Source organism: Oryzias latipes, chromosome 1 (genome assembly GCF_002234675.1).
Source record: "Oryzias latipes chromosome 1, ASM223467v1".
Classification (NCBI taxonomy): Eukaryota; Metazoa; Chordata; class Actinopteri; order Beloniformes; family Adrianichthyidae; genus Oryzias; species Oryzias latipes.
The window spans coordinates 3,046,270-3,071,812 of record NC_019859.2 but is presented as its reverse complement, the minus strand read 5'-3'; the positions used below and the strand labels follow the sequence as shown (position 1 = coordinate 3,071,812).

General features: G+C 45.8%; 1 protein-coding gene across 2 annotated transcripts; it reads left to right on the top strand.

The window, feature by feature from the left end:
• The first annotated feature begins 437 nt into the window (after window positions 1–437).
• ube2o (ubiquitin conjugating enzyme E2 O) lies at window positions 438–25,525 on the top strand. Of its 2 annotated transcripts, XM_023954183.1 has the most exons (23): window positions 438–940; window positions 9,939–9,998; window positions 10,379–10,489; window positions 10,747–10,844; window positions 10,924–10,987; window positions 12,051–12,194; window positions 12,305–12,414; window positions 12,564–12,714; window positions 14,072–14,129; window positions 15,737–15,902; window positions 17,275–17,430; window positions 17,618–17,772; window positions 18,106–18,218; window positions 18,301–18,429; window positions 19,782–19,871; window positions 19,940–20,246; window positions 20,315–20,674; window positions 20,744–20,920; window positions 21,095–21,231; window positions 22,240–22,443; window positions 22,525–22,582; window positions 22,679–23,459; window positions 23,715–25,525. In XM_023954183.1, the coding sequence occupies exons 1-23, from the start codon at window positions 509–511 to the stop codon at window positions 23,737–23,739; spliced, it is 4,086 nt and encodes a 1,361-aa protein (XP_023809951.1). In that variant the 5' UTR covers window positions 438–508; the 3' UTR covers window positions 23,740–25,525. The 2 variants fall into 2 exon arrangements, with proteins under 2 accessions (XP_023809951.1, XP_023809955.1); XM_023954187.1 differs by having other exon boundaries at window positions 22,679–23,893.
• The last annotated feature ends 18 nt before the right edge of the window (window positions 25,526–25,543 follow it).

Here is a 25,543-nt window from a genome sequence, read left to right as displayed (position 1 = left end):
GTCCAGGTTACCCTTTTAAAAACTTATTCTGCTACCTTTAAACCTCTTCTATATCAAGAGAAAAAAACTTTAAATTGTGTAGAGTTAAAAAGAAACATAATCAAATTGAAAATAAAAAAATAATACAACAGTGTTTTTTTTTAGTACTGGTGGGATCAAGAATAACTTAAAACTGCCTTAATATAGTTTTAGACTTCTTTTGTTTTAATGTATGTCAGAGAAACATAAAAAATATAAACATTTCTGTGATGATTTATTTTTGGTCGTTTTTTGTTAAAAAAAAAACAAAAGAAACAGTTCTCTTCCTTCATGAACTTCCATATTTGTGGCGGACGCCGCCCCCTAGTGGTGAAAAAGGGAACCACCCCCTCCCTCGCTCCCGCCTCCTCCTCCCCTGCGTCAGTTACGTGCTGCTCTCCGTCGCTACGTAAACACGTGCGTCGCAGCTTCCAGCTTTTCTCGCTCCACCGTCACGCTCGCGCATCACTCCTTGACAGCAGCAGCAGCGATGGCGGAGCCCGTAGCATCGGATCATGCGGCGGCCGAGACGAGCGAAACTCCTGCGGCGGCTTCAACCAAAGCGGGCCTGTCTCCCGCCGCCAGCCCGAGTTCGGAGGCTCCATCCATGGCTCTGTCTCCCACCGTGGACGGCTCCCAGCGCTTGCTGTTCTCCCACGACCTGGTCTCGGGGCGGTATCGTAGCTCAGTCCGGTTCGGCCTCGTGCGGATGATCCACGGAGAGGAGGATTTCAACTCGGACTCGGACCTCGACGACGGCGGCGGTGGCCTGGACGGGGGAGGCGGCGGCGGCGGCGGCCGTGTCCCCGGCGGCTCGGACACTGAGAGCGCGGCGGACCCTCCGAGTCGCCCCCTCGGTAGGGGGTTCGTCCGTGTGCAGTGGTACCCCGAAGGAGCCAAGCAGGACATCAGGGAGACAAAGGTAAGCCGCGCCGGCGACTGTCCTGTCGGTGGGCTGCGGGGCTCATGTTTTTTGACATTTCAACCTCCATATTTGTGTTTAGTGGTCACATGATTAACCCGGTAACTACTAGTCAAAGGTGCCGCTCCACTAACTAACGAACTAACTAACCCATCTGCCGGAAACATCGAAACTAGCTGGCTAATTGGTTAGCATGCAGCTAGCTAGCGCTGCGGCGCGGGTCCTCGCGCCCATCAGGGTTCTGCGGACGAACGCAGACCGATCCAACCGACTGCGGCCGGGCAGCTCGCTGCTCTCGCGGCAACGTTTACCGCGCTGTCAAGCCGGTAAGAAGCGGGCATGTGGGTGCGGGGGGGTCCGCTGGAGCCGCACACCTGCCGGTTAGCTCATCCCCTCCCCAGCAGGGTGTGACCGGGCTCTGAGGCTGGAGACCAGCAGCAGCAGCAGCTTCTCCGTGGAAACTGGATGCTGCTGCTGCTGCTGTGAACATCTGTGGAAGATGACCTTCCATCAGGCCTCGTGACACCGTCCTGCAGAAACGTCATGACCATGAAGGAAGAGCGGATCATGCTGCCAAAATAACACATCAGCTCCAGTTCAATTCAGTGACATATACATGTATGATTCTAATTTCTATTCAAACACAGCTCGTTAAACCTTTTTTTGTTTAAAATCCCACTCTGATACTTTTTTGAACTATTTTCTAAACCTTCTCAGTGGTCTTTAATCATGATTATCCCCTTTTTAGCCCCAAAAAAAACAAAAGTTTTCGTTCGGACATAGTTTCTACAGAGCGGCAGGAGTTCATTCCCCTGAGACCTTTGTTGCAGGGCAACCCCACCCCCTCTTCTCATCACCCAAACGGAGAGCGGTTTGTGTACACGCTCCAACCGCTAGCTTACAGCCCCTCACCTCCAACCTTGCATTAGCCGTGCAACAGAAATGGCGAGCAGCATCGTAGTTTAGATCCAGATCAGGACGTTCATGGATCTGTTTGTCTAAACGCATCAGAATGGAGCAGAACGGCATTTTTCTGTCCTGATTTGTAGCGATTTAAATACAGAAATACTCAGAAATGCTGTTTTGGGCTCAATTTACTTTAGATATATCTTCATCCTCAGGTCTTTAACAAATCTCATAAACTCAGCAAATGTGCATTTAAGATTCAGATTTTTTTACTTTCTTTAAAAACAAATAAACTATTTATTGCAAATGATTTTAACCCATAGTAGTCTGGGTCTTTTGAGGTATTTTGCTCTTTTAACTTATCTTTAAAACAGTTTTTGCGGCAATGCTTAATATCCCACCTGTTCAGTAAAACCTTCGCTTTTTAAAAGAAAAAAATATTTTTTTTTACTACATTACACGTTAATTCTGCACTGATCAATAAACTACCTGAAAAACGTGACTCATCGTAGTAAAGTTTGCCCTTTTTCCCAGTAGTAATCACAAAATATGTAGATCAAACTGCGCTGTGTCGCAGTGGTTAGCGCTCCCGCCACACAGCGACGAGCCCCCGGTTCGAATCCCAGCTGGGATGTGTGCACGTTCTCCCCGTGCGTGTGTGGGTTTTCTCAGACCTCCTTCCACCGTCCAAAGAATACGGTCATGGATTGGTTGGTTACTCTAGGTGTGTTAGACAGAGAGTATGTGGTTTTTGTGACAGACTGGCGACCGGTTCTGGGAGTTCCCGCCTTCGCCCAGCAGCAACCAGGACGGGTTTAGAAAATGGACGGAATTGAGCTCAAACCGTTTTTACGTTGTTATATAACAAAGATCAATCAAACATTTTTTTTTCATTACTTAAATACCAAAATGCTAAATTAGTTTCAATTCAGAAGTTTGGTTGATTTGATCCAAAACAAAGAAAGTTTGGACACAAACGTTCACGTAAATTGCTTTTGTGTCTGAACTTTCATGATCAGATGATCCGGATGGTTCTAGAAGACGTTCGGTTGTCCAATCTGCAGAAGAACGTTAAAATGAAAATAGAATACATTTCAGAGCGAAGGTTGAACTCTGTGGTCGAACAGAACAGGTCTGTGATGCGCCGACTCACCACTGACTGAGGATGACTCCAGAAGAGGCTTTCAGGTCCATTCATGCTTTCCTTTGTCCCTTCAGCTAAATGAGCAAAGTTCTGGTCCGTTCAGAACAAAAGTCGGGACAAAGCTAAAGCTGCAGTCCATAAACAATGTCTGAACATTTGTTCTGTGTTGTCCTTTTTTTAAAGCATAATTTTAGATTTTCAGCAGATTCCTGAGATTTTTCCAGATTAGACTCAAGTTTGACCAAACCCATCTGAGCTTTAAAACCAATTACCATGGAAACGTCCTCCTCCTGATCACGTTGCCCTTAAAGGGGAAGCAATAAAACTGAAACACTTTGTTCCAGGAAGACGGAAATGTTGCACCTCAGCGGTGGCGTTCTTCAGCTTTTAGCTGCTTTTCCAAGGAACCAAATGAAGATAAATCTCGCTGTCGGGCGAAAAATAAGAGTTCTCGGTGGGAATGAGATCTTCTGGACACGGCCGTGAAGGTTCATCTACGTTTGACAGACTTGGTGAAACTGGACCTCCCTTTAGAGATCCTGAACGTGGTCTGAAATGTAAGAAAGGGGATTAAACCGTTTCTATAAAAGTCTCAGCTCCTCCAGTGTTGATTTGGTCTGATGTGATCAAGTTTGGGAGACGCAATCCTTTACTTTGACACCAACTTGACCGATTCAATCGGCAGTTTTTCCTCGAATAAAATCACATTAAACCAAAACAGTAAGTAAAAGGTGGATTGTTGCCAACACACCTAAGGACAATTTAGAGTTTCCAATTGACCGATGAAGCATGTTTTTGGACAGTGGGAGGAAGCTTTATTTTAATTTTAATACCAATAAAACAAAAGACACCCCTAAATACACCTGATCCAGGTAATCAGCAGCAGTCAGGATGTCTGCAAAACCAGCAGGATGCTGTATGTGGAAATGAAGTGTTCAGTTTTTGTAATGTTTGCTTTTCTGTTCCTGGGTTTTATCAATAATAGCATCGATGCTCACTAGGCTGGCGAATACAGACCACAATGCATTGCGTTGGAACAATTTTTGCACTAAACAAATCCCGCACTGCATCGTTTTTTTAACAGTTTGGGGTTTAGGGTGGGAGTTCGGACACAGCCGATGACTTCATTCTTTATTTTTGCTCAATGGTAGAAAAACAGACGCCATCTTGGCTCAACGAGTCATCAAACCCCTTTCTTTCTGAAAGGGTCACGAATTTCAGACAAATTGGTTATTGTGCTATCTCGTCTTATCCCAGTCGAATTCTTAACCCTTGTGATATCTCGTGGGGTCCAGATGACCCCACCCTTACATTGACGTGTTCTCCCTACCATGACAAAGGTGGATAAAGGTGGAAAGATTTCATGTAATCCATGGACACCAGTGAAGATCACAAATCATTGAAGAAAAAAGGTTCAGAGCACTGTCTAGTGGGGTCCAAATGACCCCACTCACCTGCTGATCCAGCCGACAAACCCATTTTCTACCCTAATTTCAAAATAAATTCATGAAGTTCGAGAACTTTCACCCCATTAGAGAATATATTTACTGACAGAAGTTGAAGTCGGTGGCAACGTAACTTGAAGTTGCAAGAAGCCACCTGCTGAATAAGGGTGGAAAAAGGGGAAAACTGAGTTAAATGCTGATGTGATTTAAGCCATTAGGAGTTGATGGAAGTGATGAGACGGTTCGTTAACAGATGGTTGCCATGGTAACGTGGCAGGCGCATGAAATGCTCTCGTTTCGGCTCATGTTGAGTTGCTTTGTCAATGCTCTGTTTTGAAATGCTGACGGCTCCTTCGGGCCAACTGCCTTTAGCCGTCGTTCTCAAAACCGTTACGGGGGATTTTCTGATGTTTTTGACCTGCAGAGAAAATGAAAAAATCTTTCTCAGAACCTAAAGTAAAAACAAATGTAAGAAGAAAAATAAAAGTTTTGGAAGCAACTGCAATTTTGTTTCTTGACATTGTAGTGAGAAGGAACAAGCCACCTAGTGGTTACCCGGTGAACTGATCTAACTTTTTTAACCTGCTTCAAACAGGAAGTCCAAAGTGTTCCCCTTTGTTTTATACTTTTATAATTGAACACCATCTCAGACTGTTGTTGTTGATGTTAGTGAGGAAGGCAGACTTGCAGGTGATGGCTGGATGTCTCCGCCTTTTAACCTCCACATTAGGGGTGCCCCCCCCCCTTGTGTAGCAGAAGCTCCTCACCATAAACGGCTCTTCTCGTTAATGTCGTCCTCTCAGTCCGCCTTCTGTTTTCTCTCCAACCACCCATTTTCTGTGCCTCCACCTTCTCATTACCCCTCCCTCGCTGACCCCTTACCGGACTGACCGCTCTCAGCCGTGAGTTCCAGCAGACCAGTGTTGGAGTGATGTCATGTGCTGCTGACTAGGTGTTCGTGCATGTATGTACAGTGACTTTACATGCAAAGTGCATCCATGTGTGTCTGCATTCCTCCTGCCAGCCCTCTTTCCTTTTTTCCTCTCTCATCTTCTGATCCTCCCCTTTTTCCTCTGCAGTGTTGCTCCTGCCCAGTGGGGAGATTGCACTCTCCTTTTTACCCCATCTGCCCCCTCCCTGACTTGTTTTCTATCCATCTGCAGCTCTCTTGTCTATTTCTGGCTCTTCAACCCTCTCCTTCCCATCTTCTTTGGGGGATCTTTTTTTCTTTGATCACTAACTTGTTGGAGTGGCGGCGGCGGCGGCAGCAGACGCTCCTGCCTCATCTTTGGCTGCTCATCTTGATTTTTGGCCCCCCCCCCCCCCCCCCCCCCCCAGCTGCCCCTCCTTAAACTTCGACTTTGCGTCTTCCAGATCTTCCTTTTCCCCTCCGTTTTCTGGTTCCATGTCTCAAATTACACGGAGGAGACTTCGCTGCGTCCTCGTCATTCCCCTGTGCATTCTGCTCTTAAAAGGCCTGCTCTCATTTAGATGGAGCTGCAGTCTTCCTGCTTCATGTTTAGTCAATACGCTTTAGTCTGCATGTTGGAAGATGCTGTCCTGTGTTATGACTTCAATGCAAATAGTAGTTGGACGATTGAACATAAATTGTGTTGGTAGGAAAACGGTAATACAAGTGTGGAAGGATTGAAAATCAATCATAAGGTTTGTTCAGGAAGTGCCGTCTTGGTCCAGCCAATCAGAGAAGAGTTACTCAGCAGCTCCTGCTTGCTTCGTTTTCATTCATATTTAAATGAGCCCTTTTGGCTAATTACATTACCATTGACTGTATATGAGAACTGGACGGAGTGACCCCGGCGTTCCAAACAGGAAGTGACTCCAGGAAGCCAAAATCCCATGGACTTCTTTGGAGAAATAAACAGCTGTTACTCGGTCATTCTATTGGTCAGAGGAAGCATTGTTGTTCTGCGTGTTCTCCTCGTGCACGCGTGGGTTTTCTCCGGCTTCCTCCCACCGTCCAAAAACATGCTTCATAGGTTGAATGGTTACTCTAAGTTGTCCATAGGTGTGAATTTGAGTTGGCATGTGTGTGTGATTGTGGCCCTGCAACAGACTGGTGACCTGTCCAGGTCGTCCCCTGACTTCTTTCATTAGTGGCTGGGATAGGCTCCAGCAACCCCATGACCCAGAAAGGGACAAAACGGGTTTAGAATGAACGAAGATCTGATACATTTTTTTAACATGTTCTTGATAATCCAGATTTTTTTCCCCTCAAAATTTTATTTATGAGCATTGAAAAAGTTGTAAAACATTTAAATTCACTTGAGGCCAATTTTGGACCCCTGACTCATATGTCCATTCTCAGCAATTCTTTTCTTTTTCAATAACATAACTTATTGTCTAGCAAGACACAAAACAAGGAACAGTGGATGCTTTATTAGGGAGGGAGGGAAGTAAAATATATATCTATATATATATATCTATAGATATATCTATCTATAAATATATCTATATCTATATATATATATATATATAGATAGATAGATAGATAGAGATATATAGAGATATATCCATCATCTCCATTTGTTGTAAATGATTAAAACTGAATATCCATTGTGACCACATCTTCAAAAATTGTCATCAATCCAGATTTTTTTAATTATTTTTTAGCGAAGCTATAATCTGACCAATCAGATGCCTTACTTAAAGGGGGTGGAGCCTGCTGCCCCTCTTTGTCCGACGCTCAAAAACGCTGGATAGAATTTGTGCTGCCTGCTTTAAAGTGGTAGGGACGTGGCCTTCTAACAAGCTCACTCCTGATTGGCGAGAGTGGTTGCCATAGAAACACTGACTCGGACCAATCACGGCTTACCGACGTCGTCTGGCTCCAACATGTCCGTTTTGTGAAATTTGGTTGGAGCTGGAAGAAGGCAATTTTCTATGGATGACGTCACTCTTGATCGCTAACATGCAGGAGGCCCGGCTCCTCTGATTGGTCCTCTGATCGGTCACATGAGCAGCAGTAACATTACACTTCAGGGTTTGTTGACCAACAACAACACGAGATTGACGGAACAGAATCATGGCGAGCAGAAAGAGGAGTTCTGATAATTAAGGAATGATTGGTTCCTGCTGTCTCTGTGGGTGGAGTTTCCTTCTTTGTGTTTGTAATCAGGAGTGTGTGTGTGATGTGTTAATTGTGTATCCTCACCTGCTGGTTTTTACCCTCAGATCTGTGTTTTTTTTTTTAAGGTAAACACAAATGTGGAGCCGTGCAAAGAGGCGTGGCTTCATGCTGCAGCTCTCGGTTCCTCTTCCTCGTTGGTGCTGCTCCTGAATTAAAACTTGTTAATTGGGCCTGGATGTCAAAGCAAACACTGTCCTCCATCGATTTTGTGGAATCAATCCGGGCTCTTCTTCACAGAGGAGCGGCCAAGGTCGGACGCCCCCGCTGCCGTTAGACCCCCTCCCTGTACGCTGTGTGAGAGCCATAGCAACGGTTGGCGTGACGTGTTGGTTAGTTATCGGCATAAACGTTGCATGTTTGGCTTGTTCAAAGTGGCGTTGAAGGCGTCCGTGTGTCAGAAACTGTGGTTTTGAAGAGGTTCATAAATCTCTGCAGCTGGCATGCAGAGATTTATGAACCTCTGTGCAGCAGCGGTGCAGAGAGTTTGGAGGCTTCATGGAGCCTGAAGTGAGCATGGAGAAACAAAGGGATGCTTTTCGTCTGTAGTTGTCTTCCTGTTGCTCGCCATCCAGATCCACGGCGTCTCTGTGTGCAGCAGGCGGCCGCGGTGGGCGTTAAAGTCGACTTTGACATCCCTGCTGAAGCTCCCTGTCGTGAAAAACTGTAACCAAAAGAGAGGGATGCATTCGGAATCGAACCGTCTGACCATTGGAAAGACCATGACTGCAGGATTTAACAGACTCTGGCAAGAATAGAAGCTTTTCTGTTCAGAAAGTACCAAAGAAAAAAACAGAGGAGATCTACATGAACTTTGGCTGGTTTAACTTCTAATAATGAAGGATTTTTTTGTGTGTTAACTTGGAAGAAGACACAAAAAGTTTAATTTTCTTGAAGTTTTGGTTAAAACCAAAGTATGTGTTTTTGTCAGCTTTTGTTGGAATATACTTCAAAAGATCAACATTTTTCGTCCATCACTTTGGTAGAAAGATTTTAAACCAGGTAGGGCTTCACGATATGAAGAAAAATCGCGATATGCGATATTACAGATTAATATTGCGATAACGGTATAATTTGCGGTTTACTGTATAAACAAATAACAATATAACCAAAATCATAATTTCCATTTCATTGCAACAGTTTAAAAATTATACTCCAAATGACGTCAACATAGGAGACAAACATCTAACATAATAGGCCTCCATCTGATTGGTCAAATGCATAAAGGGATTTATTTGATTCGTTAAATGCTTCAAGCTGCCATAAGGTTGTGTTAACACATTTAAGGTTTACGATTTATTGCGATTTTCACTGTCTTTTGCGATATGCGTATTGCATGGCTGGATATTGCGATAACGATAAATTTGCGGTGTATTGTGCAGGCCTAAAACCAGGTGAATGCCTGACTTTTTTTTTTTTTTTGCTGCAGCGTCTCACCTTTTTTGTCTTTTCTCTGATCCGCTTCACAGCATTAATTAAACAAAAACACACAGTTTTACTCCTTTAACCCTTGTGCTATCCTAGGCACTTTAACATTGGGAGTTGGGTCATCTAGACCCACTAGATGGGTGTCCATGGATTACATGAAATCTTTCCACCTTTGTCATGGTAGGGAGAACACGTCAATGGTCATCTTGACCCCATAGGATAGCACACGGGTTAATTGCCTTTTGTTCACACTTTGTTTGGATTCATTACATCGTTTTATTTTAACAGCAGTTTAGCTTTAATCCCTTAAACTCTTTCTATTCAGATCTAAAACGGGTCGACGGAGCTTCACGAACGGCCAGAGCTATTTATCAGTTTTGTCGCTTTTAAACATGGATTTTAAGAGGGAAAGGTTCTACTTGAAGGCTCTATGTGGTACATAGAGGAACCTCCTTTTTTCTCCTAAAAAAACATATTGTGAGAAAGTCTTCATGGGTACTTTATCTCTTTTATAAAAGCCCGACTGTTCCAGGGTTTCAGGCTCTGAAGACGCCTTAAAGGTCGGATGTTCAGCATTTTGCTGGTCAGTGGTCCAGAACTCATCATTTGAGTTGGTTTTTTTATGTCAGCAGCATCCGGTTCAGGGGAACCGGCCCGGCCGTCCTCCTGGGAGCCGAGTTTAGGCCAACATCTTCTGGTTTCTGTCCTCCAGCTTCTGCTGCAGCTGAAAAATGCTCCGTTTCACAGAAAGATTCTCATTTCAATGACGTGATGAATAATTAAAAAGAAAGGGGGGGAAAAAAAGATGTTTATCGACTCGTCAGTGTTGATTAAACATCTTCCTCTTTTGTAAGGAGATGAAGCTGTTGAACTGTGGAGGAAAACCCGAATCTTCCAGCTTCGTTCATGTCTGTGTTTCATGTTTTCCAGCTGAAACTGGAGGATCGGTCACTCGTCATCAGAGACATCGTGAGGCGGAATAATTCCAATGTAAGTGCCATCTCTCCTGATCTTCTTTTCTCCTGTTCTTCTCTAGTTTTAATAGTTTTTTATATAAAGACAATAAGCAGTCTAAGTGAAAGTCCTTGAAGATGTGGCATCTAAAACTTTGTTTTGTTCTAGTTCATTGCTATTATTTAGTCTTTAGGTTTTAATAAATGCCTGTTATACACGTTTACCAGGTGAATAAGTGGGTGGGGCCTAATCAGTGGACCAATCAGAGGAAAAAACGTTTTTTTTCTGGGAGGTTAGGAGCAATTTGAGCTTCATTTTCCTGTCGTTCTGTGAAGGAAAGCCTCCTCTATTCTGTGTTTTGGGATCGAACTGTTATACATGTTTCTGTGTTGACGTGTGTCTGTGTTGCTCCACAGGACAACCAGTGCGGCATCGTGACCAACATCGACATCGAGTGTGCGGTCAAACTGGTGGGCACGAGCTGCATCCTGTATCCAGTCAACAGCAAAGAGCTGCAGCACATCTGGGTGAGTCCAGGGACTGTTTCTCCATCTCTAAATCTGAACTTTAGATGATAAATGATTTCCCTGAGAGCAGATTTGACACTACAGGTATAGAAGACCTCGATGTCTAACCCTCTTTAGATCCTCAAACCATAGTGACCAGCCTCAGATGAACAGTTTCAATGACATTGTAATCTCTTATTTCTTTTCTTTTTATTGTGAAACACAAGCAGAACCTGTGTGTGCATATGTTTGTAAAGTTTAGTTTCTTCTATTCTCAGTCCTTCATGTATGGCGACTACATTGACTTTGACTTCTGGTTGGGGAAAGTCTACGATTTGACCAATCACATCATCCTCAAGCTTTCCAACGGAGCCAGGTGAGATGAGTGTTTTAGCGGATGCCCGTCGGTCTGTGTGAGAGCGCACACTTATGCCGCATCCTCCGTGTCCCTACAGGTGCTCCATGAGTATGGAGGACGGCGCCAAGCTTTACGACGTGTGTCCACATGTCAGTGACTCGGTACGTCTTCTCGCTCTTGTTGGTCATCTGTAACGCCATATTCTCCCCCCCAGAACAACTGCTGTCAAGACTTTTTAGAAAAGTCGAGACTTTTTAGGCTTTATTATCTGTGTTCTGTGCGTTCAATTTCACATTAAAGGACATTTTTTATTGTTTTAATTAATTAATCAAGTGGAAATCTATCCTTCCATCCATCTGTGCATCCATTCATTTATTCATCCAACCAATTTCGTGTCCATCCATCCAGACATTCACCCAACCAACTCTGCATCCACCCGTCTATCCATTCGTTTGTCCATCCGTCATCCAACCAACTTCCCATCTATCTAATGACCGACATATCAATCAATCTATCCTTTCATCTATTAATTCATCCTTCCATTTATTTATTTATCCATCCATCTACGCATCCATTCATCCAACCAATTACCATCTGTCTATCCACCCACCTACCTGTCAGTCCATCTATCCTTCCGTTTATTTTTGTATCCATCCTCCCATCTTTCCATTCATCCACCTATCAGTTCATCCATCCAGGAATTCATAAATCACAGCATTCATTTATTTATAAAGTTTTAGTTTCCAATAAAGTTGTTTTAAGGGCAGAGAGAGAACGATAAACAAAAGATCAAAGCAACCAACAACCGACTCTGTGATCCGCAGAGCATTGGAATCAGTTTCAGAATCAGAATCAGAGAACCAGAGATACTTTATTGATCCCACACGTGGGAAATTTGTTTGTCACCATAGCAACTGACAGCAGAGGGAAAAAGACTTAGAATTAAGTTAAAAAAGAGCAAGAACAAGAAAATGTAGCATAAATACAGACATCAAAGTATTATAATTTAAAAAGCTATTTACAGAACAGTGCAGGTAAAAAGATGTGCAAAAGAAATGTGCAAAATAGAAAACAACTAAATGAAGAGATAATAAAAAAATGTAAACGTTGGTCCACGTTTCCCGGTTTTCCCCTTTCATGTTGTGAATCTGAAGCTGCAGAGTGTTTTTACATGTGCGTCTTCACAGCCTGTCTTCCTGCTTTTGTCACTGGTCTCTTTCTCAGGGTTTGTTCTTCGACGAGGCGTACGGCTTTTACCCGGGTCAGGTGCTGATCGGCCCCGCCAAAGTCTTCTCTAACGTCCAGTGGCTATCGGGAGTCAAGCCTGTCCTCAGCAGGAAGTGCAAGTTCAGGGTTGTTGTTGAAGAGGTGAGGCCCCAGAGGAAAGATGGACTAGAAAAAGACCAGTTTTCTTTTAATATTTTACTTTAAACTGTTTTTTTGTGGGTGGAGTTACTCATGAAACTGTCTTCTTTCAGGTGAAGGTGGTGGAGTTGAAAGTGACTTGGATTACAAAGAGCTACTCCCCCAAAGGCTCTGACAGTGTGTATCCTCCCCCCTCCACCATCACACAGGAGCATCTGTGGAGGTCAGTGACGCTCCTCCAACCCCTCTGTTCCTCAGCGCGGTCGTCTTTGAGTCTGACGATCGATTCCTGTGGTCCAGACGCTCCACATAAACCCAAAATCTACAGGAAAAAAAAGAAAACATAAAGCTTTTTTTCCTGACTGCACGTAGGGTGAGGCGACTGGGCTACTACGACCACACCCAGAGGCAGTTGGGGGAGAGGGCGCTCTACGTCTTCCCTGCCAAGGGAGACGCCACGCGCATCACCTGCGAAGGACCCGAGGGGGCTTCCGTTCTGCCCGAGGATCCTGTTGCCCGAAAGGTGCCGGCGTTTCCACAGAACGCAGAAAACAGTTCATCGCATCATTCAAAGCTAGCACCAAACCTGCAGTTCACACGAAAAAGAAACCAAAAAAATAGCTTAGCGGTCTATAAGTTGTCGTCTCTAAGCTGTCCATCAGATGGACGTTTGAATGAATTTTCGTACATCTGTTCACCACATTCAGCCCCTTTCATTTTTTTTTTTAAATAAAGATTTAAACTCTTTTTGTTCTTTAGAACAGAACCTTGTCTGAAGTCCAACGTTTTCCGTCTGGCTTTGTTGTCGTGACGTTAGCCGCTCCACGCTCCTCTGATAATCACACTTTGGCATCTCAGAGTTGTGTGCGGTGGCCGAGACCCGCCATTGCGTGCAAAAAAAACTACCTGCAAACAAAACAAAGCACCAAAAAAAAGCTGCAAATAAAATAGAAAATGGTGCAAAAAAAAAGGTTTCTGTATCTGTGTTCTGCTGAATATTGGAGTAAAGCTGCAGGTGAGCATCTTTCTCTGCGTTTCTCCGTGTTAGCCGAAGATTTGCCTTTAAACCTGGCGCTATGTGGCCGAACCAAACAACACATTAAAAAGTTCACAGAGTTGCATTAAAACACAAACATTTTCATTTACTTTCCCATTTCCTTTTTCTCCTCCTTTTCTCGCGACGAAGCACGGGCCAAAAACGATCCCGATAATCCACTTCCATTTGTCGAATTTTTGTTTTTATTTACAACATTTTTCTTTTTCTTGCTGCAGCAGCATCTCTTATTTTCAGCAAAATCTATCTATTTTTTTATTTTTATTTTTTGCCGTGATGGCAGTTATCATTTATTCAGCATCTTAAATAATCTTTGGATCAAACACTTGGCGTTGTTGCAAGATAGAAAAAAAAAAAAAATTAACGTTTTTTAGAGACTTGCAAGAATCTGTAAAAGTACAATTTTAGTTTAGATAATTTTTTATTTTTTCAATTAAACGTGTTCAGAAGAATGATCTCTGAATTATAAAATTATAAAACCCGTTTCCCAAAGTGTCCTAATTGTGCTCACGGGCGAGCTGCAGCATTGCATAAGGCACGATGCAGGGTTGCCATAGAAACAACACTGCTACACATTTGTAATGTTAGTTCACGCTCAGAAAACTTAAAACCTGATATTGATGTGATGGTAAGTAAGGTTGATTTAGTTTGCTCATCTGCTTGTGAGCTGTGGTGCAGCGGGATTTGCTGTGCGGTTCGAGCCCAGAGACAATCAGTCTGGTTGTTTTGTTTAAAACTCGATGTTGTGGTTCAAGCCGTGCAGAAAGGACACTCTTCTGATGGGGTTAAATGTTTCCAAACTCGTTGTTTTCTGTTTCTCTTTCAGCTGAAATGGATCTTCAAAAAGGATTCTGGAAAGAAGAGTGAAAACGCGGAGTCACAAGGTGTGGCTTTCTGCAGAGAACAAACCCTGACATGTCAGCACTGACTCTTTTCTAGGTCATGCAGAAAAGTTAGTGCAGGTTTTAGAAAAAAGAAACACGGATGAGAGATGCTGCAGTTTCATTTTTGAATCTGACAACAACGGAGTTGCTTCTGAGACATCAACCTTTCTAAGAAGGCGGCAACTCGATGAGCTTCACAGAAATGCAAAAAGTTTTGCAGCTTAAAAAAAAATATTCTAAAAAGACAAAAGAATGAGTGGAAGTGAAAGCTTTGGTGCAGAAGGTGCCGATGCACCAGAAAAGATCAGCGTTTTAGGTCGGGACTTGGATCTAAAACAAAACCTCCATCTTTGTGCACCACAGGAGTTAAAATGTTGGGTTCTGACTCGCTTCCACCAGCTGATTGCTTCCTGTGGAACTCTGAGCCCTGATGGGTTTGTGGACTATCAATAAGTTTACAAACCTGTAGCAGAACTTTTTCAAGGCTTTGAGCTGATGGTCAGTTTTGTGATAAACTGGGCTCTTCTGGTTCTTTAGGTTCTGCCAGCATATGCAGTGGACGGTTCCTGTCCAGTCGCTGCTGTGGTCTGGAAGCATAATTGTCCTGAAGGATCTTTTTCTCGTTCTAATGTTTGGATTTTTTTATTTTTAATAAGCCAATGTTTTATTTTTTGGAGGATAAATCAGGATAGAGCTGCATTGACCAAAAGTAGCAAAGAAAACAGGAATTGCCGTTTCTGCTGATAACTTTTGCATAAAAGTCTCGTTTTATGTCGTTTAATTCAGAGTACGTTGTTGAATTTTGCAGCTAAATGCCTTCAAATAACATAAAGTCATGTTAGATCTGGTAACTTTTGCTCTAATTTCATAAAAATGGATAATTCTAATGCAAAAAAACTCAGATGAACAGAGAAGCAGCATATTTGACACTGATGTCTGAAACATCCACGTCCGTATTCGTGCTGCTGATTGATTGATTGATTGATTGAATACTTTAACAGTTTTACAGAACTCTAGATTTTCTGTCGTTCAGCTTTTCAGTTAGTTTGACAGAAATGGATTAAAAATACGTTCAATTCGTGGATGTTTGCTGTGTTTATTGTAAAGTCTGTGTCTTTAAAGCAAAATGCTCAAGTCCAAATCTCCACACAGTAAATAACTATTGAAATGAATTTTTAAAAACAGTCTGATAGGAAAACCTAAAGCTCTGAGGCGCCGGTTTGTCAACGTCTTCCTGCTGCACGTAAACAGTCTTCGTCAAACGCATAAAATTAGGATTTTGATGAATTATTGCTAAAAGGAATGAAGCAGAAATGCTTTCTATAAGCAGTCTGAGCTTATTGTGAACTGGATGGATTCTTGTTGTCATAATAAACTCTGCTGTTTGTCTTTATTTCAGTTATTTACTGTCAGAAGCTGCTCCGCTGTGATCCGTCGCAGCTGAAACATCTTTTCTGACAGTTTGTTTAATTTTGTTATTAGGTTCTGTTGTTTGTCGGATGTGAAACGTCTTCTCTAGACTCTGAACCTGGAGTCACTTTTGTTCGTTTGTTGATTCTGAAAGTTGATGCTTTTTATTTATCCGTTTGTTCATGTTTTTTCACCAGGTGAGCACAAATCCGAGGCGGCGGAAACGCAGCACCCGAACAACAACAACGGGCCCGTGGCGCCGCTCCAGAACCAGCTGGACCCTCAAAACACGAACAACGCGGCGAGCGAACACGTGGAGCAGGATGCCGACGACGAGGCTGCAGAGGACACGGACGACACCAGGTCAGACCGCGTCCCGTTTAGTTCAGCGTTTATTATGGACGGATGGATGGATCCAAGTAGAATTCATTACCCCAAAGGAAAAGAGGACTGCCCTCACAGTGAAAGTGGCTGCAGATTACATTCGCGCACGACTCTATTAGCATGCATAAAGCACTCAGGGTGGTGGATGTGCTGGAGTTACACACCTCTAGGTCAGAAGGTTAAAACCCCCCAAAAAAGAGATTTAAAAGACTCCATAAAAGTCAGAAGTCAAAGAAGAAACGGCTCAGGAGTCTGACATCCCATGGATGGATGGATGGATGGGTGGGTGGGTACTATGGCTGTGTCCAAACTCCCACCCTAACCCCTTATTGTGGTTGGAGTGTCCGCCCTGTATCTGGAAGGTCGTGAGTTCAAACCCAGGCAGAGTCTTACCAATGACTCTAAAAATGGGACCCAATGCCCCCCTGCTTGACACTCAGCATTAATGGGTTGGGGGCTTGAACCACCAAATGGTTCCAGAGCGCCGCTGTGTCTGCAGCTCACCGCTCCCCCAGGGGTGGGGTCAAATGCGGAGAACAAATGTCAGACACCTAGGTGTGGGACTTTAACTACCATGCTCATTTCTTTTATTTATTTATTTTTAAATGGTGAATACGACGTCGCTGATTTCTTAAAGGGAAAATCTATAACTCAAACCGAAATGAGCGTTTTGGGCCGATTATTTATGAATCCACTGTGTTCTGATGATGAAAACGTTGATGGTTTGTCAAAAAAATACATTTAAATACATTTGTTTCGCTAAAATTGTTCAAACGCAATGCATTGTGGTCTATATTTACCAATCTAGAGGGCATTGATGCACACTGTTTTTTCACAGTGTTCAAATAAATGAGAGTGATAAAAATAAATATACCTTAAAAAAAAACACAATGCAGCAAGTTTTTAAAAACACATTGCTCAGTTTCTGCAGCTGCAGTTTTAAAATTGTATTTTTTTTTGCGACATTGAAAACATTTATTGCGGTTGGATAAAAACTGTTCTCTAGACTTATGGTTATTTCTTTATTCCAAGCTAAAAACTCAGCAATTACATTTGTTCCGTCTCATTAAACAAACCAGATCAGGTTTGATTTGTTCGGATCAGAATCAGATATTTAAAATAAAATCCCTAATTTCTTGTTTTTGGTGAATTCCAGCTGAGCCTCTTGCAAATAAAGTTTGTGAGGCGGTAATGAGTGAAGGAACAAAAATCTGATCATAGTTAAACAGCTGAAAGCATGTATTTCCTGGTTGAAAGCTATGATGGATGTGACTTTTATTCATGAATGTGTTTCTTTTCTTTCTTTCTGAAGCTGCTCTTTTCTTTAAAAGCTTCCTGTGTTTTCCTGCAGCTCGCTGACATCATCGGCGAGCTCCACCGCCTCCTCGCAAAGCGGCGGTCTGGGTACCAACCGCAAAAAGAGCATCCCGCTCTCCATCCGCAATTTGAAGAGGAAACACAAGAAGAAGAGGACCAAGTTCTCTCGGGAGTTTAAGCCAGGAGACCGGTGAGTCGAGAAACGTGGATCATCGAATCTGTCTGAATGTTTTTCTGTTCCAAAACAAGCAACTTTTCTATGTTTGCATTTATTCTGGACGGTTTAGATCACACGTTCTCCGTGTAGTTTTGTTGATGGAAGCATCCAGCATCTTTTTGTGTCTTTTGGGATCATTTTGCTCTTCTTCTCTCTTCAGGGTGGCGGTGGAGGTTGTGTCCACAAAGACCACGGCTGACGTGATGTGGAAGGACGGGCGGGTGGAGAAGGGGATCCGATCCAACGACCTCATTCCCATCCAGCACCTGGACAGCCACGAGTTCTGCCCCGGAGACTTCGTGGTGGACAAACGGCGTGAGAACTTCTCAGACATGACTGCTTGCCAGTGCTCGCAGGATTCTGCTCTTCAGGGAAACGGGACTTCAGAGGTCTAGAAGAAGTTTCCAGAAGGACTTTCTGCGGTCCAGTTGCCTCGGCGAACAGAATCCTGTAGAAGCGATCCCCCGAGCTTCTGCCTCTTGGCTGTTTTTATCTTTTTCCTTTATTTCCTTCCTTATCGTTTTTATTGACCAATTTGACCAAATCTTTCCATAAAAATGATTCTGAAATCCCTTGTTTGTGTGTGTTTGTAATCATGTGAATCCATATTCTTTCTTTTCAACATCTGCGTCTGCCTTCTCTCTCCAGCTCAGGCCCTGCAGGACCCCGGGGTGTACGGCGTGATCCAGTCAGGCGACCACCGGGGCAGAACGTGTGTGGTGAAGTGGATCAAACTCTGCTCCACCGGTGATGATGTGGAGGTCAGCGTGGAGGACGAGCGCGTCTGCGGCGGACGAGGACGAGCTGACGGCGCCGTAATACTTCTGTTTTCTTTAACTGCAGGTGTTGGGTGTGGAGGAGGACGTCAGCGTGTACGACATCGCAGATCATCCCGATTTCCACTTTCGCACAACGGACATTGTGATCCGGATATGGAACTCTGAGAACAGACAGAGCGACTGTGAAAATCAGGTAAGAAATCAAAGGCAGTTGAGGTTTGTGCCACAGGACTAATTCAGGAAGTTGTTTGGAATTTGTTGCGAGTTTTGACAGTGGTAGGAATCCTTAAGGCTCCAGTAGATGTTCTGCTAAAGCAAATGAAGCTCCAATAGTTTTGTGCTGGAGTGAAGCAATTGGATGAAAGGCTTCGATGCTTCATGAGGCTTCAGAAAAGTCCCAGAACTTTGGATGAACATTTTGACTTTCTGGTACGGATTCTCCACCATGACAGTCTCATCATTGATTACAAGATTTTTGTAATATTTTTAATTTCATATTCATTCTTTTTAATTTCAATTGTTGACTATATTCTAAAATAAAAACCTTTTTTTTTTTTTTTTTTACTAAATTGAACTTTTGTCTTTTTTTTTAAATCCACAAAATACACTTGTTAGCTTTACTTTGAAAATTAAAACCAACAAATTAAACCTTGTTTATTAAAGTACTTTTCATACTTTGTGCAGCTCAAAGCGCTTTATACGTATAAACAAAAAGACTCTCTCCCCCCTTCTGTCCATTAGCACATGCGTCCCATGATCCTACACACAAAAAATATTTATTAAAGAAACTTTACTTTAGTTTGAAAATCTTCTGTGCGTTTGGTTTATTTAGTTTCTATGCTTAAAATCCATTAGTCTGCATTTTAAAATGATAATTACCAGAAGCATATTTTCTATTAACTTTATTATATTTATAAAGATTGAAAATCAGCGATCTTAAACGACAAATATTTGTACTCTGGTTTTCTAGAACAGATCGCAAATATCCAAATATTCGGATACTTGTTACAGCCGTACTTTTGGCTTTGCAGTTGTTTGTAACCCCTTGTGCTATCCTAGGCACTTTAACATTGGGAGTTGGGTCATCTAGACCCACTAGACAGTGCCCTGAACCTTTTTTCTTCAATGATTTGTGATCTTCACTGGTGTCCATGGATTACATAAAATCTTTCCACCTTTATCCACCTTTGTCCTGGTAGGGAGAACACGTCGATGTAAGGGGGGGGTCATCTAAGATAGCACAAGGGCTAAGGGAACGCTGCCCCCAAACGAGCAGCAGGTGCAATGGCGTGATGTTTTCCAGATGGTTTGGTTTGCTTTCAGCAAAGTGCAGTGAGAACGTTCAGCAAACCGGATGGTGTGAAGTTTAAACAGACTCCACCTTCTCTGACCAGAGTCAAATAAATCTGAGTGTCATCTGCATAAATGTGTGTTTTCTGTAGTTTGGTTTTGGAGATAAATTGTGTCGTAAAGCTGAAAGAGATGAGATAAGTCTGTGTATCTTTGAATCATGTGTCGCTGACAGTGGTCTCCACCCTTCCACAGACGTCGGTTGGACAGGTGTCACGGGTGGATGGGAGCAGCAAAGTGGAGGTTGTGTGGGCAGACAACTCAAAGACCATAGTGCTGCCGCAGGTAAGTGTCGATGGAGCATCAGGCGTTGGAAGCAGGAGCTCCTCTGATGGTCCGAGCTTCTCACACAGCATCTGTACAACGTGGAGTCTGAGATCGAGGAGACGGACTACGACTCGGTGGAGGAGACCAGCAGCGTTCTCTCCACGGAGGAGTGGGAGGACGAGAGCGACAGCTGGGAGACGGACAACGGTCTGACCACCGAGGACACCAACAATGCCGACACAGCCGACACCGCCACCCCCACCCCTACTCCAACAGGCTCCGCGACATTCATCATCCCCCCGCAGGAGAGCAGCAAAGCCAGCGTCACCAGCCCCAGTAAAGGAGCTCCTGGAGAGGAGGACGGATCTGGAGCCAGCCCAGCTTCTGGAGGAGGTGAGACATTGTGAGGAGGAAGTACACCTCTGCTAGAAGGGATTTAGTCATTTCTCATAAACATTTAGGAACCACTCCAGGGGGAGCCGTCAACGGAGCAGAGAAGCCCGGCAAAGATGGCTCCTCTCGAGGCTTCAGAGAGTTAAAAGAGGCTCTGAAGATCCTGGAAAGCCTGAAGAACATGACTGTGGAGCAGCTGTGGACTGGCGGCTCGCCAACCTCCCCAACCTCTGCTGAACCTGCCACCACGGCTCACGTACCGAGTTCTGTGACGCCGGCAGCCCCAGAGAAACCCACCAAGGAGAAGCGCTTCCTGGACGACATCAAGAAGCTGCAGGAGAACCTGAGGAAGACGCTGGACAACGTGGCCATCGTGGAGGAAGAGAAGATGGAAGCTGTGGTGGAGGCAGTCGGAGGGGCCGAGGCAGGTGTTCTACGCTTCAGCTCGGCGTCTTCGGTCGGCTTCAACCCGCTCACTGGTGTTGGTTTTCAGGCAGAAAGAGGCGGCGAGGAAAAGCCGCAGCAGGAGCTGCAGACGCCGGGCGGAGGACAGGAATGGCCCAGCGAGTTCCTCAGCGACACGCCTGTGCTGTGCCAGCAGAGCGGAGGGAAGCCGGGCGTCACCTTCACCAGCGCCAAGGGGGAGGTGTTCTCAGTGCTGGAGTGGGCTCCAGGTGAGCAGCTGAGGGTTTTTACCAAAACCAGAGAAGATAAACTGGGTTTATTCATTCTGCTCTGATCTCAGTGAATGAAACAGTTGGTCAAACCCGCCCGTGGGTTCTCTGGTAAGGTCGGACTCTCCCACCAAAAACCGGATCTGCCTGATCGTTATTTTTCTTCTCCAACAGAAACGCACTCCTTCAAGAAGATGGAGTTCCAGCCGGCGGAGGCGAAGAAGTTTTTCAGCACTGTGAGGAAGGAAATGGCTCTGCTGGCGACGTCGCTGCCAGACGGCATCATGGTCAAAACCTTTGAGGACCGCATGGTGGGCGTCTTTACCGTTCTGGTATCGCAAAAGAAAACCTTATATTAACTGTCAGGCATAGTGGTGGGAGAGTGATGGTTTGGGTGCAACTGATGTGTGTCTTTAGCTAGAAAAATGATTTGATTCTAATGTTCCAGCATGTAAATAACTTGTATAATAATCTGGTTTAACCCTTTAACACCGGAAACGTCGTCGGTGACATGAAGTGACACGCTATTCGAGCTAGATTTAGCCGTTTCCGCTATTACTGTAATTCCAGTGGATTCTGTGGCCGAGTCTGAGGCCAGTTTAATGCAGAAAGTTAGTTTATCCTCTGTGGGGGGGTGGGGCGTTCCTGCCCCGTGTGTGTGTGGGGGGGTCAAGCATGAAGAGATGAGATTGACGGGCAGAATGGTTTGGCGTCAGTCTGTTGTTGAGGAAGAGAGAGCTGAGCCAGAAAGCATAACTCTGAATTTCCCCTTCGTTCCAGTTCTCACCTATAGCCATGAGCTCTGGGGTCATGACCCAAAGAACCAGGTCCTCCGTAGGGGGGCTGAGAGCAGGAGAGGTGGCTTGGGCATCTGGTCTGGATGCCTCCCTGGGGAGGTGTTCTGGGCATGTCCCACTGGGAGGAGGCCCCGGGAAGACCCAGGACACGCTGGTAGACTAGGTCTCCCTGCTTGACAGGGAACACCTCGGGAGGAGAGGGAAGTCTGGGCATCTTTGTTTAGACTGCTGCCCCATGACCCCAACCCAGATGAGCGGAGGAAGATGGATGGATGGATGGATGGATTATCCTCATTTACTCTTTCAGATTCTGTTGAAATAACGTCAATGGCGTCAACAGATGAAGAGCTACGGTCATTCAAAACACGTTAACGCTGGAGCTAAAGCTCAGGTGTTGAAGGGTTAACATGATTCAGATTTAGACGTCTTGTTTTTACCTTTTTGATTATTTTAAGTCTGGAGAACCACTTGCACATCTTCCATGACAATCAGTCGCTCGGTTCATTTCTTTCCGCGGTGCAGGACCTGTTTTCAGCTCTGATCAAAGGGCCGACCCGGACGCCGTACGAGGACGGCGTCTTCCTGTTCGACATCCAGCTGCCCAACATCTACCCCGCTGTGCCGCCCCTTTTCCAGTACCTGTCCCAGTGCAGCGGGCGCCTCAACCCCAACCTCTACGACAACGGCAAGGTCTGCGTCAGCCTGCTCGGCACCTGGATCGGCAAGGTGAGCGCGCGGGGGGAGGGGGGGTCTTCGTAGCTCCTCCTCTGAACCCACCCTGACGGCTTTGTGGGTGCTGCGTTTCAGGGCACAGAGAGGTGGACCAGCAAGTCCAGCCTGCTGCAGGTCCTCATCTCCATACAAGGTTAGCCGCACTCCACACTCTGCTTTTGGAGCCGTTCTGGAGTCTCATGCATGTGTGTGTTTGTGTGTGTTTGTGTGTGTGCGTGCGTGTGCGTAGGCCTCATTCTGGTCAACGAGCCGTACTACAACGAGGCCGGCTTCGACAGCGACCGAGGTCTGCAGGAGGGCTACGAGAACAGCCGCTGCTACAACGAGATGGCTCTGATCAAGATGGTTCAGTCCATGACGCAGCTCCTCCAGAACCCCGTGGAGGTCTTCAGGCAGGAGATCCGGGACCACTTTGTGTCCAGCGGCTGGCGGCTGGTGCACCGCCTGGAGGCGTGGCTTGAGCTGAACGAGGCTGCGGAGAGGAGCCACTCGTCCTGCAGGAGTCACCACTTTAGGGACAGAGCTTCATCCGTGGAGGAGCAGCTGCCCGCGGGGTCCGTCCCCGTGGCCCACAGCAGCCCCAGCAAGCTCGGGGGGGAGGCGCTGTCTGGCGCCGGCGTGAGCAGCATCATAGAGGAGGAGCTGGAGGACTCGTGGCAGAGTTCCTGCCCCGCGGCTCAGCAGGAGCTCAGCCACACCTCGGACTACGAAAGCACCCAGGGGAGCAGCTACCTGTCTGCGGACAGCAAGGCGGCGGTCCGGAGCGGCGCCTCGGAGGCGGGCTCGGGCCCCGCTGGGGGAGTGGCGTCTGCAGGAAGCCAGCCGACGGTGCGACCAAAGAAACGGAGGAAGAGCTACCGGAGTTTCCTCCCCGAGGGCAGCGGTTACCCCGACATCGGCTTCCCGCTCTTCCCGCTCTCTAAGGGGTTTGTGAAGAGCGTGCGGGGGGTGCTGCTGCAGTACCGCGCTGCGCTGGCCGCCGCCGGCTTCCCCGAGAACGCAGAGGACAAGTAAGTGCCTCCCCGCCTTCCCCCCGACACTTCTGCACTCCTTCGCTCCTTCTTTTCTGCCTTCTCATCTGCCTCAAGCCATGGGGGAGGATCCATGGGTGGCGACGGAGGCGGGGGGGTCTGCGCTGCCCGCATTCGTGCCCTTTCCATCTTTATTCTCGTCCTCACTGCTCCTGCTGCCTTTGCCTCCCATAATTCCTCTGGGCGGCACGGCGGCCGCTCTGCTCGGTGGTAACGTCCTCTCTTCTCCTTCAGTGACCCCTCCGACGACTGTGACTGATAAACGGGGGTCGCTGGACCTCCAACTTGGACCTGCCGGAACCAAGACGGGCTTCGGGAGCTGCTCTGGAGTGACTGGAAGATCCCGTACCATGAGCCTCCCCCCTCCATGTCTGAGCAAGCTTCAGCCTCCTCCACCCTGCGAGCAGGGGTCCCACGCCGATCTGTAGCACCGCCCACGTTCCTTCTGCTCCCCCGGCAGCTGGACGGGGCGGCCAGGAGGACTCTTTTTCATGAATCCGCTGGTATTTTTCTGCCTGAAAACAGAGTTTCTAATGAGATCAGGCTGAATGTGAGTAAAATTGCCAACCGCAGCGGCGCCGCCACTTCTTCCACTCTCCATTTGCACTGACGTTTACAGATCACCTCAGGAGGGCGGGACTTTTGACGGCGGCTCCGCAGGAAGCGGCTGGTGTCTCTTCATGGGACTTTTAGGCCGTTTCAGGTTTTCAGTGCTGGTTTTGACAGTGAAGCTTTGCATCACCTGGAGCTGAGCCCTCATCACTGTACCACCACCACAGCATCCATTCCATCATGTCAACATGTTGCCTTACTTGAATTGTTCTTGATCTCAGATCTTTGAGCTCGCGTCGTGCTTTCTATCATCCTCCTCCTCCTCCTCCGCTCTCGCTGCGACCCCGTGTATCCGGATGTGGGGCAGCGGCGTCGGCGCAACGCCAAAGCTTCGCTCCGATTCGAACATCCCGCAGAACTGGAAGAAATGACTCGAGTTACAGCACAAAGGCACAAGTTTAGCTCTTGTTTTCTGCATGAAAATGGACTAAATCAGGGTTTTTATTTGCCGCCCTGCAGTGGAGTCGTTGCTTTGCTGCAGATCGTGTTGCAGGACTCTCGCTCGGGTGCTTCCTGGTGAATCTTCTGTTGGTTTTTTTTCTTCTTTTAACGTCTCTTTGAACGGCTCACCTTAGGACATTTGCTTGGACGCCCGATCCGGCTGCAGCGCCCGCGTTGAGCTGAGGTCAGCAGCTGCCTGGTGTTTTACTTGAACTTTGATGCTGAGGAGTGTTGGTGTGCGACAGGACGCCGTGCCATTAAGAACCTCAGCGTGAGGAGAAGACGAACATGAGCCAAAGGCTGCTGCTTCAGACAGACTTAGAAATAATGAAGGGTATGCGTGTGTTTTTGGGTTTCCCCTGCATTTTGTCTTCCATATTCCAAACGCCGCTCCTGGGATTCTGGGAAAATGCGGTGAAGGTGTTTCTGCAACATTTCTTTCGTTTTTTTTTTTTTAATCTCCTCTTCGCTTTTCTCCATCCCCTGAAAACGTGGGAACTGCCGCTTCCCCGCTCTTCCTCCGCCTCCTTTACTCCACACAGCAAAACGTGAAGCTCCGGAAATCAACCCCACATGTACAAATGTCTGTGTGTATATTCTGCAGATGGAAACCATTCTTCTGATTCTTCTTACTGCAAGCAGTTTGTTTTACAGCCAAAGCATGTAACATGTCGCTTTAAGCCTCTTGGATGGGCTCCACACAAGACTTGACTGTATGATGTCTACATTTCCACAGTGGCCTGTTATTGATATGAGATTAAAAAATAAAGTTAACATTTGTAGCCTGGTTCCCTCTGTATCATAATGGCGTATATGAAGACAGACAGTATATATATATATTAACACAAACCTGAGTTCTAAGAAATCACATGAATGCTTGAGGCACATATGTACAAACCTGGGTGTACTGTACTTCTAAATTTACTTTTTTAAGAGTTTTGTTGCTTCAAAATAATTGTATAGTGATGTATTAAACTTTGCAAGCAGTATCATCAATGGATCCTGACGGT